Source organism: Acanthamoeba castellanii, assembly GCF_000313135.1.
Source record: "Acanthamoeba castellanii str. Neff unplaced genomic scaffold scf7180000084760, whole genome shotgun sequence".
NCBI classification, from domain to species: Eukaryota; Discosea; order Longamoebia; family Acanthamoebidae; genus Acanthamoeba; species Acanthamoeba castellanii.
Genome location: NW_004457406.1, coordinates 87,464 through 101,338, shown reverse-complemented (window position 1 = coordinate 101,338; position 13,875 = coordinate 87,464). Strand labels below are relative to the sequence as shown.

At 58.5% G+C, this 13,875-nt stretch overlaps 5 protein-coding genes across 5 annotated transcripts; 4 read left to right on the top strand and 1 right to left on the bottom strand.

Moving 5' to 3' along the window:
* Positions 1–453: 453 nt before the first annotated feature.
* ACA1_223080 (PX domain containing protein) lies at positions 454–2,252 on the top strand (the record flags this gene model as incomplete). The annotated part of the gene is made up of 8 exons (XM_004337987.1): positions 454–576; positions 652–857; positions 994–1,117; positions 1,202–1,418; positions 1,516–1,733; positions 1,816–1,873; positions 1,958–2,016; positions 2,166–2,252. 8 exons carry the CDS (start codon positions 454–456, stop codon positions 2,250–2,252), a joined length of 1,092 nt encoding a protein of 363 aa, XP_004338035.1.
* Positions 2,253–2,372: 120 nt separating this feature from the next.
* Positions 2,373–4,503, bottom strand: ACA1_223070 (uncharacterized protein; the record flags this gene model as incomplete). The annotated part of the gene is made up of 10 exons (XM_004337986.1): positions 2,373–2,542; positions 2,688–2,787; positions 2,904–3,032; positions 3,115–3,247; positions 3,345–3,432; positions 3,621–3,671; positions 3,765–3,880; positions 3,943–4,103; positions 4,203–4,325; positions 4,453–4,503. 10 exons carry the CDS (start codon positions 4,501–4,503, stop codon positions 2,373–2,375), a joined length of 1,122 nt encoding a protein of 373 aa, XP_004338034.1.
* Positions 4,504–4,601: 98 nt separating this feature from the next.
* ACA1_223060 (uncharacterized protein) lies at positions 4,602–6,060 on the top strand (the record flags this gene model as incomplete). Its single annotated transcript, XM_004337985.1, has 9 exons — positions 4,602–4,685; positions 4,757–4,847; positions 4,973–5,055; positions 5,116–5,202; positions 5,300–5,430; positions 5,522–5,608; positions 5,683–5,773; positions 5,839–5,959; positions 6,053–6,060. 9 exons carry the CDS (start codon positions 4,602–4,604, stop codon positions 6,058–6,060), a joined length of 783 nt encoding a protein of 260 aa, XP_004338033.1.
* A 361-nt stretch (positions 6,061–6,421) lies between these two features.
* On the top strand, positions 6,422–6,939 carry ACA1_223050 (ribosomal protein L7Ae/L30e/S12e/Gadd45 family protein; the record flags this gene model as incomplete). Its single annotated transcript, XM_004337984.1, has 2 exons — positions 6,422–6,646; positions 6,781–6,939. 2 exons carry the CDS (start codon positions 6,422–6,424, stop codon positions 6,937–6,939), a joined length of 384 nt encoding a protein of 127 aa, XP_004338032.1.
* Positions 6,940–7,427: 488 nt separating this feature from the next.
* ACA1_223040 (protein kinase domain containing protein) lies at positions 7,428–13,095 on the top strand (the record flags this gene model as incomplete). The annotated part of the gene is made up of 26 exons (XM_004337983.1): positions 7,428–7,435; positions 7,582–7,645; positions 7,755–7,848; positions 7,929–8,002; positions 8,069–8,515; positions 8,576–8,840; positions 8,920–9,128; positions 9,163–9,339; positions 9,550–9,622; positions 9,798–9,865; positions 9,930–10,006; positions 10,081–10,169; positions 10,293–10,352; positions 10,456–10,535; positions 10,805–10,933; positions 11,032–11,180; positions 11,267–11,337; positions 11,512–11,602; positions 11,671–11,722; positions 11,864–11,891; positions 11,961–12,034; positions 12,126–12,218; positions 12,295–12,504; positions 12,592–12,714; positions 12,789–12,884; positions 12,997–13,095. The coding sequence occupies 26 exons, from the start codon at positions 7,428–7,430 to the stop codon at positions 13,093–13,095; spliced, it is 3,000 nt and encodes a 999-aa protein (XP_004338031.1).
* Positions 13,096–13,875: the final 780 nt, after the last annotated feature.

The window sequence follows — 13,875 nt, the reverse complement described above, 5'->3', positions numbered from 1 at the left end:
CACCACAACGAGCAGCACCTGGCATGGCACGAGCTGGGGCGAGCCCGGCGCGAGCTGAACGGCCAGGAGGAGGCGCGGGTGAAGAGCAAGCAGGTGGCGGCCCTGGCGCGGTTCGTGGCTGCCTCTCGTCATCGATCCTTCGGTCGCAAGGCCTAGGCCTGCGCTCGGTGGGGCTAGTGAAGGGGGAGGGGTTGACTATGTTGTCTTGTGTAGAGGCCCGCATAGGGCAGGCCTCAGCGCATGTTTTGCATAGTGTCGACAATATACAGATTCTTTTTATTTTCCCAAGCCAAGTTCCCAATTGTCGACGTATTTTGGTATTTTGGTATTGGTCGGCGCTTTAACTGCCGAGCCAATCAAACAGGTGCAGCTCTTTTCCAGGTACTGGAGGACTCACAATAAATGCGGGGCGAAGAGGCACCACCACTCTACCCCCTTGAGTGGCCTCCAGCGATGAAGGAAGAGACCAAACCATCAGCCACCAAGCAAGCAGCGTCCCAGCACAAGCCTGGGGTGAGTGTGAGTATACCCAAGACTCAGGTCTTCACAGAGCTCTCCAACGGCAAACCCTACATTGTACGTGCATATGGATGTGTTTTGCTTTATGTTTTCTGACATCAACATATCTGTTGCATGTGGTGTATGGTGCAGGTGTTTGAAATTCACTTCTTCATAGATGGCGAGGTGGTGCATGTGTCCCGCCGGCGGTACAGCTCGCTCAAGGTGATCCACGAGGAACTGCAGAAGGCTCTGGGCAAGGGCTCGTCAACCACCCTGCCCGCCTTCCCCTCCGCCAACCACTTCAAAAACTACGCCAAGCCACCCCACACCGAGGCGCGACGACTGAAGCTCGTTGGGTGTGACAACCACCCATCCTTTTGATCTGTCACCCTTCTATTCTTCTGTCATTCGTATCACCATCACCACCATCAACATCAACGTCAACATCAAGATTAACATCATTCTCGTTTTTTTTAATGCTGGTTGCTGCAGGTATCTCAACGCGCTGGTTCAGGAGCCGGCGGTGCTGGTGCTGCCACACTTCCACAAGCTCTTCACCATGGACCACCCTGCGGTGACCGCGATGCGATCAGCCGCCGGGCAGCTACTGGGCGAGGTACCCACGACTCCCACGCCCCCCCCCAATGACGTGGCGGTCACGCTGACGTCACTGCCCCATTTGGTTGGCCCAACTTAACAGAGGCGAGCACGGGACGAGGAGGTGCGACGGGCCAGGGAGGCCACGCTGCGCCAGGCCAAGGCCGACTGGCACTGGGCGCAGACGTTCGTGACGGGGGCGCCGGTGATCGAGCTGGACGGGGTGGCGATGCGGGCGCACGTGCCACTCACCTACGACCGCCCCGTGGCCTTCACCATCCAGGAGAGGGAGCAGGCCCTCGGGGACATGACCATTTTCGGTACATAGAGATATATATACAGTATATATAGATATTACAACATTTCTAGTATCATGACTCATCTATATATACATAATATATATATATTATATTGCAGGTCCCGGTGAAGAGCCGTGGTTCGAGGCGCCGCGGATGGACCGGTCTATCGTCAACTTTGGCGGGAGCGAGTATGGCATCTTCAACATGAAGGGAGAGCAGCTGATGTCGCTGGAGAAGATTCCGTCCAACCAGAACCGCTACGAGATCTACCACGTGGTGAACCCCGCCGAGGATCGATCGGAGAAGGCCCTGGTCAAGATCGCCTCCGTCACCCGAGTACGGCCGACCCCAAACCTTACCGTCCACCAACACGAATGATGATGATAATTGTCCAATGACTGAAACAACGCGAGTGCAGGGGTCCGCGGGGTTACTCGGTGTGTTCGGCCACGAGATTGTGCTCGCCGATGGCGCAGGTACCACGACACGCACACGACCTACGACACGCACGCACGCACACACACGCACACAAAGGTGATTGCTCACCTTGGGCATCGCAGTGATTGAGTACAAGGGAGCCTCGTTCGGTAACGAGGCCACGTTGCATGCCGACGGTGTGGTGGCATCGAAATTCACGAGAGGGCGCACCCGAATTAGAGGCGTGGGTATGCAAACGACGCACGACACGACACGAGCGCAAATCATGAATGGTGCTGATTGTGGCAAACAACAACAACAACGACAGGGAATGTCGGGTTGGAGGTACAGGCGGGCCACGATGTGCTGCTCCACCTGGCCATCACCATCTGCATCGAGAAACTTCACAACGACTGGGCCCGACCAGAGGCAAAATAAATGAAACAAATAATAATCTCTCTAATATATGGATTTCCATATTGTTTGACAAATATGCAAAATGTCAAGCGTTGCACAGCAAACATGTTGTGTTACGAATGTTTGTGGGTTTGTGCGGGGTCAGTAGAAGCCCCGGGTGGGGTTGGCCCTGACGTAGCGCTCGTCGGAGAGTGCGCACGTCCACGCGCTGGGCAGATGGCTCGGGAGGTGCCAGTACGGCCTGGCCGACGGCTGCCTCTGGAGCCAATTGAAGGCAGCCACCACGTGCTCCTCCCTCGTGTCCCTCTCCTCTGCGTGTCGTGTGAGTGTCGTGTCGTGTCGTGTCGTGTGAGTGTCGTGTGAGCGTCGTGTGAGCGTCGTGTGAGCGTCGTGTCGTGCGTCAATGCCAGATCTTAACAGTTTGCACAGGGAAAGTGAAGGAAGGAAGTGTGAGACCGTCGGTCTCGTCGTCGGCCATGGTGAAGGCCGTCACAACGATGATCACCGGGCCGGCATAGTACGGGCAGTGGTGGTCAGGGCTAATGAACAGCGGAAGCTGAACAGCACCACACACACACACGCACGCACGCACACGCACGCACACACACACACACACACAATGTGATAAGAGCGACGTGAAGGAGGCGGCGTGGTTGGAATCGATCAACGAACCTTGAGACGCTCGCGAATGCTGGTGATGTTGGTGACGGAGGTCGGGTTGACCAGGTGCAGGTTGACGCACAGGCCCTGCTCGTACTGGCCCTTGCCCTCGCCCAACAGCCCGTGGAACTCCCTGAACACCTGTCGCGCGCGTGTCGCGCGTGTGTCGTTGTGTGCGGTCGTGCGGTGAGTGCGTGCGGTGTCGTGCTTCGAAGATGTATACCTGTTCCTGGTAGTCCGGGTCGTCCATCATCTCGCAGTCGATGACGTACACCAGCAGCAGGTGGTAGTGGATGTAGTGCTCCTTCGTGAGCGTGAGCCCCCGAAACATGTCGTCTTGCTGGCCCCACCAATTCCTACCGGGGGGAGGGGGCACCGAGCATCAGCACCACCACGCACGACACGCACGACACGACACGCGCGACATAGGAAAGACGCATTCAACAGTTGAACCTGGGGCGGCGTAGGACGCAAAAGTTGACGGCGCCCTGGCGCCTGATCGACGTAACGGGAACATCGACCTTGATCAGTCGGCACTCACCTGCGATGTTAGCGGATCCCACGACGCCGAATCAGCCTGGCCCTCCTTACTGCGTGCGTGCGCGTGTGTGCTGTGCGTGCGCGTGGCGTGCGTTCGCGTTTGGTGGAACGCTGCGTGCGTGCGTGCGTGCGCTGTGCGTGTGTGTGCGTGACGTCACGTGCGTGCGCGTTTGGTGGAACACGGTTCACCTGTGGGGCTGATGACGTCGATGCGCGGACTGATCCCGGACTTGACCCCGACTGCCACAGGGCTCAGCGCGACCCCAAAAAAAGATGTGGCAATGTCAGCCTCAAACAAACCACGAAGCACGCTCACGGCCACACAGTGCGTACAGAGATTGGCTTTGAGGATGTCGGCGATGGCCGACAGACGCGCGAACGAGGTGTGGCCGGCCACAAGGTACGCCGCAACGCAGAGCCCTCGCCACTCGGTCACCATCACATGCATTCTGCACTTACGTCAGCATAATTCGAATTCCATGCATTCCTGCGGTGCGTACGGGGCATATACCGCTTGTAGGCGCTCTTCCAGCCGCCCTGACCCTGCTGCTGCACAAAGGCCAGGAGCCGACCCCGCATGCCGCCGCCGCCTCCCAGCTGGTGGTGGAAGGCCTCGAACAGGCCCACGGCCGGCTGCTGCAGCCACTCGTTGGGCTCCGGCTCCGGCACTCTCTGTGCGTGCCGTATCATTGGCCGTGCGTGTCGTGTGCGTGTCGTGTGCGTGTCGTTGGTCGTGTCGTGTCGTGCGGTGGTGAGGAAGAAGGAACGCACATCGTAGGGGTGCGGGCCGGCGTCTTCGCCCCAGAAGTCGGTGCCGAAGTGGCGCAGGTAGAGCGCGGCCCAGATCACGTCGCTCTCGGCCTCTCGCGCCATCCGCTTGCAGGTAAGCGCCACCTGGCGGCGCCAGGACCACAGCACCGTTGGTTGAAGAGGAAGGGGAAAAAAGACAGGTTTGGGGGGGGGTAAGGCACACATGTATCACGTCGCGAGGGGGCAGGTGGAGTAGCACACACGCCCGCACGTTCTCGTCCAAGCTCGCCCACCACTGCCCGGCAGCTGTCGTCTGTCCCATCTAGGTGTGCAGGAAAAGCTGTGCTGCCTTTTTCATTTTTATCTTCCCTTTATTTGTCTCAAAAATAAAGAGGCCCAGCGTAGCGCCAAAAGATAAAGATGGACGAGTCGAGTAGGATTTCGATACCGGGAGTGATATTGGCAGCCCTGCTGCACGACATGGAGGGCCACTCGGGCGACCTGGTTCTTCCCTTCCACTCTTTTGCTCTGCTGTGCATTTTGTTGATTGTTGCGCCTCCCCCCCTCAACAAAAGGAGGGCTTCTTGTTCGGGTCCACCACGCGCCACGTAGTAGACAATGTAGAAGATGCCGAGCTCGGCGTACAAGAGGGCAAGACTCGGCTAGGTGCATAAATAATATTATTATTATTTACTATTTACTTGTGTGTTTATTTATGTATTTATTCATTGATTTTTTGATTGATTCTTTGTTTTATGGGCGAGCAGCCATCCAGGCCTTCGTGTGCACAGGGCGCCCGTTTAGCTTCTACGATCAGCTGGGCCGAGTGGTGCCCGACCAGCTGCGCGCCTTCTGCGCAGATCGACCCCACCACGTACGCTGTGCTTTTCTCGGCCTCACGATGCGCCTTGGCCTCACCCCGCTCACTCCACAGTCGCTCATCGGTTGGTTCAAGTTTCGACGGAACACGCCGCCCCGCCTGTCGGCGAGAGAGCTGGAAGTGCACGCCCAGCTGTGCCAGGTACACACACACGACATACACACGAGAGAGACGATGACGATGATGATGAGAGATGGCAACCAGCAGCAACCCGCTGACGTCTCTGACGTTCGCACAGCTGTACCAAAAAGAGCTCAACAAGGACCGGGATCTGAAGCACTTTGGATTCGTGATGGGACTGTTCACGTCGTTCAAGGCGGCGGAGATCATCTCCTACGACTATCGCTTCGTGCAGATCGACGGCGAACGGTACGTTGGTTGGTTGATTGGTCTCATTGATGGGCGAAAATGGCGCTCACACGAGTGTATGTGTCGTGTGCGTCCGCTCGGCTGTCACCAGACAAATGCGACCAATACAGCTGGAGGTCATCAACATAGAGCACAGCCCGCAGCAGGAATACGCGTCGTTTGCTCCCGTAACCGATTTGTACGCGTCCTCGGGACATCATACTACTTCCGTAGCGGGCCACCTAACGTGCCGTGTTGTCGTCTTCATTGCAGCTCCACCACCCTGAGCGCAGCGCTGAATCCGGTGCGGGATTCGGTCAAGCTGATGGACAACCTCTTCGACGCCTCCATGCGAGAGCTCAAAGTGCGGCTCTCTCCCTCCTCTATTGTTTACATGTTATTTTTTAATGACAACCCGGGCGATCACAGAGCGTGGCGCTGGAGGTGCACGAAAGCACGAAGGAGGTGCGAAAGCTGGAACGTGAAATCGAAGAGCTCAAGCGGAGCCTCGGACAAGCCACCACGCCACGGCCGCTGAACGCTTCCTTCGGTACGGCCTTCAACACTTCTCTCCAACCCTGGCTGCGCCCTCCCCTTGCCCCATCTCTGGCTCACCTCGTCACGCTCTCACCGGCCCGTGCAGGCAACTGAGGCACACGCCAAAGACGGCTACTTACCTGGATGAACGTGTGTGTATCACATGTATAGACATGCTTGCGCAATGGCACTGATGGCGTTGTGCAAACATCTTCATGGAGTGTACAACATGGTGGTGTGAGCAAGTGCGCGATTTGTGCACAAATCAAAGCCAGCGAAGCCGCCACCTTACAAGGAGCGGAGGAAAAAGAACGGAAGCCGGAGGCGCGAGGAGCGGACCGCGGCAAAGACGTTGCGGCCGGGGCTTGGGTATTTTCTTTCCTTGCTTCGTTCCGTCCAGCACATCTCTCACTGCCTCGCAATCGCCCATTTCCAAATCGCCTCCGCACACATCAACACTACACACATCACAACAATGGGAGACAAGGTGAACCCCAAGGCGTACCCCCTCGCTGACAACCAGCTGTCCATCCAGCTGCTCGATCTTGTCCAGCAGGCGACCAACTACAAGCAGCTGAAGCGCGGCGCGAACGAGGCCACTAAGACCCTCAACCGCGGTATCTCCGAGCTCATCATCATGGCTGCTGATGCTGAGCCCCTCGAAATTTTGCTCCATCTGCCCCTCCTCTGCGAGGACAAGGTACACCTCCCCTCCCGAGGCAATGATGCAATGGCTTTCACTTTCGTGGACATTGCCTGAGCTTCGGCAAATTGATTAATTCCCATTCTTCTCTCCATTTCTTTCTCTACTCCTACTTCCCATTCATTCAAAAGAACGTCCCCTACGTGTTCGTCCCGTCGAAGGCCGCTCTCGGACGCGCCGCGGGAGTGTCTCGCCCCGTGATCTCCGTCTCTATTACGACGAATGAGGGCTCGCAGCTCAAGACCCAGATTAACAACATGAAGGACGCTGTGGAGAAGCTCCTCATCTAAGCGGTCTCTCTGCTAATACACTCATCCACTCCGATCATTCATTTCTTCGCATCTGAGAGGTGCCCAACTCAAAAATCACATAAAAATCAGAAAATTCAAAATCCTACTATCAATTTTCCTTCATCTTGTCTCGTACGCAAGAGAGCGCCCGTCCTTGAGTGTCAGCGCGTTGTGGGCATTCAATCATGCAATCTCGTAGATGGAGAACACGTCTTAGTGGGCGTGGTCGACAAATACTTGAAGAAGAAAAGGCAGAGGTGCGTCGTAGGAAAGGCAAAGAAGAGAGCCTCAACTGTCCTTGGTTGAGTGTACTGCCATGGAACTGCTGTCAGACGGTCAGGACGTGGGCTTGGAGTCGTCACAAGATGACGGCGCCCAACAAACAGTACAGACAACAAAGCCAATCATGAATCCCGCCACCAATCTCTCCATCAGCAGACAGAGCAGGAGTGCTTCTGTCGAGGCCACCACACACCCGCTCGAAGAGGATGAAGAGGTGCACACCTCCAACAGGCCAACAGCTTCTCCATCTTATGAAGGGGGGGCATGAAGCTACTCCTCTCTGCACGCCCTTTGCTCACCATCTTCACCCAACGACACGCAGGGCGCGCGGTCGCCACCCCCGCCTCGTCCCACCCCCAGCACACGACACGATGCCTCGGTCAAGTGGAAGTGGGCCTCGTCCATGCTCGCTCTGGCCTCCATGGTGCGTACTCACCACCTCCCGCTCTGCACATAAAAATTTGGATTTGCGAGTAGAGCCTCTCGAGATTGAACTGCTTCGTGTCGTGTTGTGTTGTGTGTCGTGTACACAGGAGGCGGCCACGGAGGGGAGCAGCGAGTTCGAGGAGGCCAGCCTGGCCAGCAAGCGCAAGCAGTTCCAGCAGGCCAACGACAAGTTTGCCGAAGGTACGTAACATACACACAGTGCGTACGATGCCCCCCCCCATTGAGGCTTTCCTAACGAGCTTACGCGGCCGCATGTGCAGCGGCGCGCATGGTGGGCTGGGGCGGAGTGCAGCGCGAATGGGGCGTCTGTCTCATGAGGTGGGCGCTCTGGGAGGTACACGCACCACACGCACCACACGCACCACACAACTAACTCAAAACTCCAATCTCTCGCGCGCAGATCAGGGTGCTGCAGAACAAGGAGCGGCTGACGCTCATGAAGGAGCAGGACAAAGAGCGCGAGCGGATACGAAGCCTCAGCTTCGCCTACGGCACCGAGGGCTGGGATCCACACCGGCGCGAGGCCGACTTTGTCACCATCAGCCTGGGCGAGTCGTCCGCCGGGCTGCAGCAGAAGCGCGAGGCGCTCGCCCACCGGCCCCACCGGGCCGCGACGACCGGCGACGACACCAACAACCCCACAGCCGGCGCCGGCGCCGACGTCGGCTTGGACGGCGGCGCGGTGGCCTCGCCGTCGCGGGTGCGCAGCAGGACCAGTGCGGGGGTGCGCGAGGAGTTTGACCGCGAGCCCGCGACGCCGCCCAAGCCCCAGGGGGGCTTCCTCTCGTCCCTGCTGCGCCGGGGCAGCTCGGTCATCTCCTCCTCGCTCTCCTCGCTGGCCATGGCCGTACCATCATCGCCGCCATTCCCATCGCTGCCGTCATCTCCTTCGTCGTCGTCGCTACAGCCAACGCTGCCGCCGCCGGCGGACATATTCGAGCCCTATCCGCCGGCCACGACACGGCACGAGGTGGAGGAGCTGGCCAGGCGCCACGAGGATCGCGTGCTGTCGACGAGAGGCCTTCGTGGTGGCAACCGCCCGCCGGCGGGTGGCGCGGCTGTCGAGGAGACGGCCTACAGGGAGCGGGACTTCACCAAGGAGAGCGAGGAGATGCAAATCGCCAGCACCATCGAGAGCCTGTTCGAGCAGGCCTACGAGAAGTTCAGCCTCGGTACCGCACGACACGCATATGACACGACACACGACATAACGACACACAATGACACTCGCGCAACACGACACACGCGCAGGTGAAAAACTGTACACGGAGGAGATGAACAGGCTCAGCCTGCTCCAGGAGATCGAGGTGAAGAGCGGCAGCTCGGGCGAGGAGAGCGGCGCCTATGACTACCGTCGGGTGCCCACCGACACCGCCGCCCGAAGCGACGACGACAATGACGACAGCGCCGGCTACGACGACGACCACGACGTCGACGTCGACGGGGAGCAGAACCAGGAGGTGGTCGGGCGGCCCGCGGAGCGGCGGCGGTAAGGGGAAGGAGAGGGACGAGGAGCCCAACGAAGAAGAGGAGGAGACTGGGGAGGGGGAGGAGGTGCCGGGTGAGGCCGAGGCGCTGGACAACCCGGCCATCCAGGAGGAGGCGGCGCAGACCTACGAGGGGTCGAGGGAGCGCAACGCCAACATGGAGAAGTTCTACTGCCTGCTCCTGGTGGAGTGGGGCGAGAGCATGCTCAACCAGGCACGCCCCCATCAGCCCCCATGCACATGTCTATGTCGCTATACATTTACACATCATTGCGTGTGTGTGTGTGTGTGTGTGTGCGTGTGTGTGCGTGTGTGTGTGTGTGCGTGTGTGTGCGTGCTCTGTTGACTTATCGTGATCAACCTCGTCGTTCGTGCGTGATTGGGCGTCATGCAGGCCAAGTGGGAACACGATGACCTGTTGCTGGAGGCGTCGGCGGACTTGACCGAGCAATCGCCGGCCGACCTAGGTACGTCGCCCGCCAACACGCACGACACGCACGACACGCACGACACGCACGACACGCACGACACGCACGACACGCACGACACACACGACACGGGAAAGAGACGGCATGGCATTTTGTACTTCGTGGTTCGACCAACCAACCAACGTCGTTTGCTGTTTGCTCGCATTTCCCGCAGACGCATACGAAGAAGACATGAGGCATGCGTTCTCGCTCTATCAGACGGCCTGCCACCTCTTCTTCCGCGTACGCACCACATCAACACCGCACGACACGCACGCGCACACTCACATACATGGCGTGTGCGCAGGCCTACCGATGTGTAAATAGGTCCACGGAGATAGCTCCGGAGGACGAGAAGAGGCTCATGATCCAGTGCATCACCAAGTACGTCTCGCACGCGACCAAATGCAAACGCAAACGCAAACGCAAAATGCGTGGCTGCTAACATCGCGCTGCAGGTGGGCGCGCAGCGTGGACGGCATGCTGACGCTGAAGGAAGTCCAGCCGGGCGTGAGCGGCGACCACGCCACCGAGGAGGGCGAGGGAGGTGCGTCACACGCCCTTTCCTTCTACCTCCCCCCCTCGCAACCGCTGTGCACAGCGGTGGTCTTTGCCGTCGGCGTGGCCTCGCCCGTTGGGGGTGGTGGTCTGATTCGTCGCGACCACGCAGGATTTCACGAGATGGTGGACCTCTTCCTCGCCGCCTATTCGTCGAGGATGATGCAATATGGTGCGTGGCCCGACCCACATGTCGTACTTCATATTTATAACTATCAAATATATATATATATGAATATTTACAATTAAGTTGGTGGCTCATTCCGCGAATGCAGGGATGGGCGAATTCACGCTGGGTCCGCTGATCGCGATCGCCCTCAGCAAGGACCCGCACGCCGCCCAAGCTGGCAAGCAGGTGCTCAGGTACGCTGCGCGCGCTCTCGCTCGCTCTCTCTCCCTCTCTTCCCCGCGCGTGTGGTGCTTACCCGCCCATTTCCTCGTCAGCCATCTCTCTCGCGACACACTCGACGAGCTCCGCGAACAAGCCCAGGCACGCTTTTTCCCTCCCACGACACACGACACATACGACGCACACGACACACGACACACGCACGACCGCACGATCGCCCACGAACCACCGCACGCGCGACGCTAATGGTGCCCCCCCGATTATGCGGCCAACAGATGAAGCTGAGCATGATCGAGGAGATCAGGAAGGGCGAGGAGCAAACCCAAAGGGAGGGCATTCTCAAGGAGCTGAAGAAGCTGCCGCCCGACATCGTCGCCGAAATCCAGCGTAACCAATTGTCCCAGGTGCGTGTGCGGTCCTGCGTGTCGTGTGTCGTGCATGTGTGTCGTGTGCGTGTGCGTGTGTGCGTGCAATGCACTGATGAACAATGTAACACGGCCAGCAAGAGATAGTGGAGAACTACGACATCTTCCGCAACGCGCTGTGGTTCCGTACCCGCATCATGCTGGCCAGCCCGCTGGCCTCCACCATCTCCGCCTCCGTTCCGCCCTTCGGCCCCTCCGCCTCCTTCCTCCCCGCCTTCTCCGCCAGGTATCCATCTCGCTCGCTCGCTCGCCGTGTGTGCGGTCGTGCGTTGTGTGCGTGTGCTGACGTGGCAGGTCGACCGTTCTGTGCAGATACAAGCGAGTGCGGTTGGACAGCTGTCGCGCGAGAAGAAAGCAGCGGATGAAGAGGAGAAGGGAGCCCCGTACTGGCGAGTACGTCTCTCGTTCGTTCTTTGTCGCCTCTCAGCCAGCTGTCGTGTGTTCGTGTGTCGTGCGCGTGTCGTGTGTCGTGTGTCGTGTGTCGTGCGTGTGACCGCACACGCGCGAACTTGCCCTGATCAGACCAGCGACTGCTCTCCGCGCACGCAGGTCCGCAGCAGCATCGGCCGCCGCCGCCGAGGTCGAGGTCAAGCTGTTGGCCGAGAACCCGAAGAACCGATACACCCACTGGGAGGTGATCGGCCAGGGGTACGCCCCCCACTGACTGCGAAAGTCGCGACGCAACTGATGCCGTCCGTGGTTCGTGACTTTCGCAGTGCCTTTGGAGAGGTCTTCACCGCCAAGTCCGTCACACATCCCGATGAGCGGGTACGTGCGTGTCGTGTCGTGTCGTTGGTCGTGTCGTGTGTCGTGTGTTCTCATGGCGGCGGGTGGTGGGGTGGAGGTCAGGTGGCTATCAAGGTGATGCGGCGGCGCGACAAGCCCAACCGGGTGGCCGACCCCGAGAAGGAGCTCCGACGCGGCAAGGCCGAGATCGGTACTCCCCCCCCTCGCCCTCTTCCTTTGCACGAGCGGGCTGACGCGGCGATGACGGCCTCTTCTGCAGCGCTGATGGCCAAGTGCCGACATCCGAACATTGTGTCGCTTGTCGACGCGTTCCACTGGAACAACACCATATGGGTATGCACATAGACATATAAAATTTATATATATACACTCTCAAATATATCAATATGTTCCTGTTAATTAATGTCTGTATGGGTGCGCGCAGGTGGCAATGGAGTACTGCGACGGCGGCACCCTGCGCCAGTTCCGCCAGAAGGCGGACATCGACGAACCCGAAATCGCCTACATCTGTCGCGAGGTGCCCCATGCGTGTCGTGTCGTGTCGTGTCGTGTTGCGTGCGCATGAGCGTGTCGTGTCTGAACAGTGTGTGCAGATATTGAAGGGGCTGCAGTATCTGCACTCGCGCGGACAGATGCACCGCGACCTCAAGGGCGAGAACGTGCTGCTCAACCTCTCCGGCGAGGTCAAGATCGCCGACCTGGGCCTCGCGGCCGACGCCAAGACCGCCGCCGCGGCGGGCATCGCCGGCACGCCCGGCTTCATTGCCCCCGAGATGATCAAACGCACCGGCTACGACACCAAGGTGCGCGTCTTACCACCACTTTACCGCACACCGCACAACACACAACACAACGCAACACTCACCGAACCGAACCGCACGACGTTACAGTTGGATATTTGGAGCTTCGGGTGCCTGGTGATGGAGATGGTGGAGGGCTCGGCCCCGTACCGAGAGTTGCTGCCCATCAAGCGGCTGATGCGCACCGCCATCTCGGGCGCGCCTGGCCTCAAGGTACCGTCCTGCCCACCAGACAACATAAACATAAATAATATAAAAATTAAGAATTCTAAAAATTGAATATGTAGGATCCGGAGCAGTACTCGAAGGCGTTCCGTCACTTCCTCTCGTGCTGCCTCCAGACCGATCCCAAGCTCCGCTACTCGGCTGCTCAACTGCTCCACGTACTACAGCCCCATTTTTCTTTTCTTTGTTTCTCAACCCAGCCCACTAACAACTAACAAACCGTTCTCTGTGTGTCGTGTGCCGTATGTGCCGTGTGTGGTGCGTACGCAGCATTCGTTCCTGGAGCAGGCGATAGGGAAGGAGCGGATTGTGGGCCTGTTCTCGTACATCTTCGTGGGCGAGACGCTGGAGCTGACGGGCCTCATGTAAGCAAGCTGCCAGACGGCAGCTTCCCGCATCACCGCCAGCACCACGCCACGCCACGTCGTAGACTTTCTCCCCCTCTTCGTCTGGGCTTCGCCTCACTTTGTGGACCCAGGGTGCCCTGAGACGCGCTGTCGGCCTTGCACGCCAGGTCATTGCCGCGCTCACATGTTACGCCGGCGTGACCGCGTGTACGCGCCGTGCCATGCCCCATCACATTGATGGTGGTCGTGTGCAGCTGCAGGTCCACGCGCAAGGTTTCTATCATCACATGTACTATCTATCTCAGATCACAAACCCCCAACTCTTGCTTTGTCTGTGCGCACTCTTTTGTGGTCGTGTTGTTTACTCGTTCTTCTCTGGTGGAGGAGGGTTACTGTATAGCGGAGATCTCATCACACCATTGTTTTTCTGCAACCTCAAGGCCATTCGCCACAACTGAGCCTTCCACCCCACCTGTGCTGTGGGTTTGAATTGAACAGGTTAAATTCCACATGGCCACGCCTGGATCTCAAGTTGTCCTTGCATGGATCTGACATGCTGGAATATCTCATCTACAACCGGCTCGTGACCATAACTGTTGCAGACAGCGCCCTTGGAAAGGCACGTTTTGGCTCCATTTGGATAAGATGCCTAGACTCCATGGAGTTGAAACGTAGTGCCTGGCGGAATTTCTGCCAAATAAAGAAAAATGTCGACACACGCGAGCTTTCACACTCCTTTTCTCCTGCACCCCGCCGGCGAGAACGTGAAACGAACAGACAGCCGAGGAGAGGAAGAGAAGTC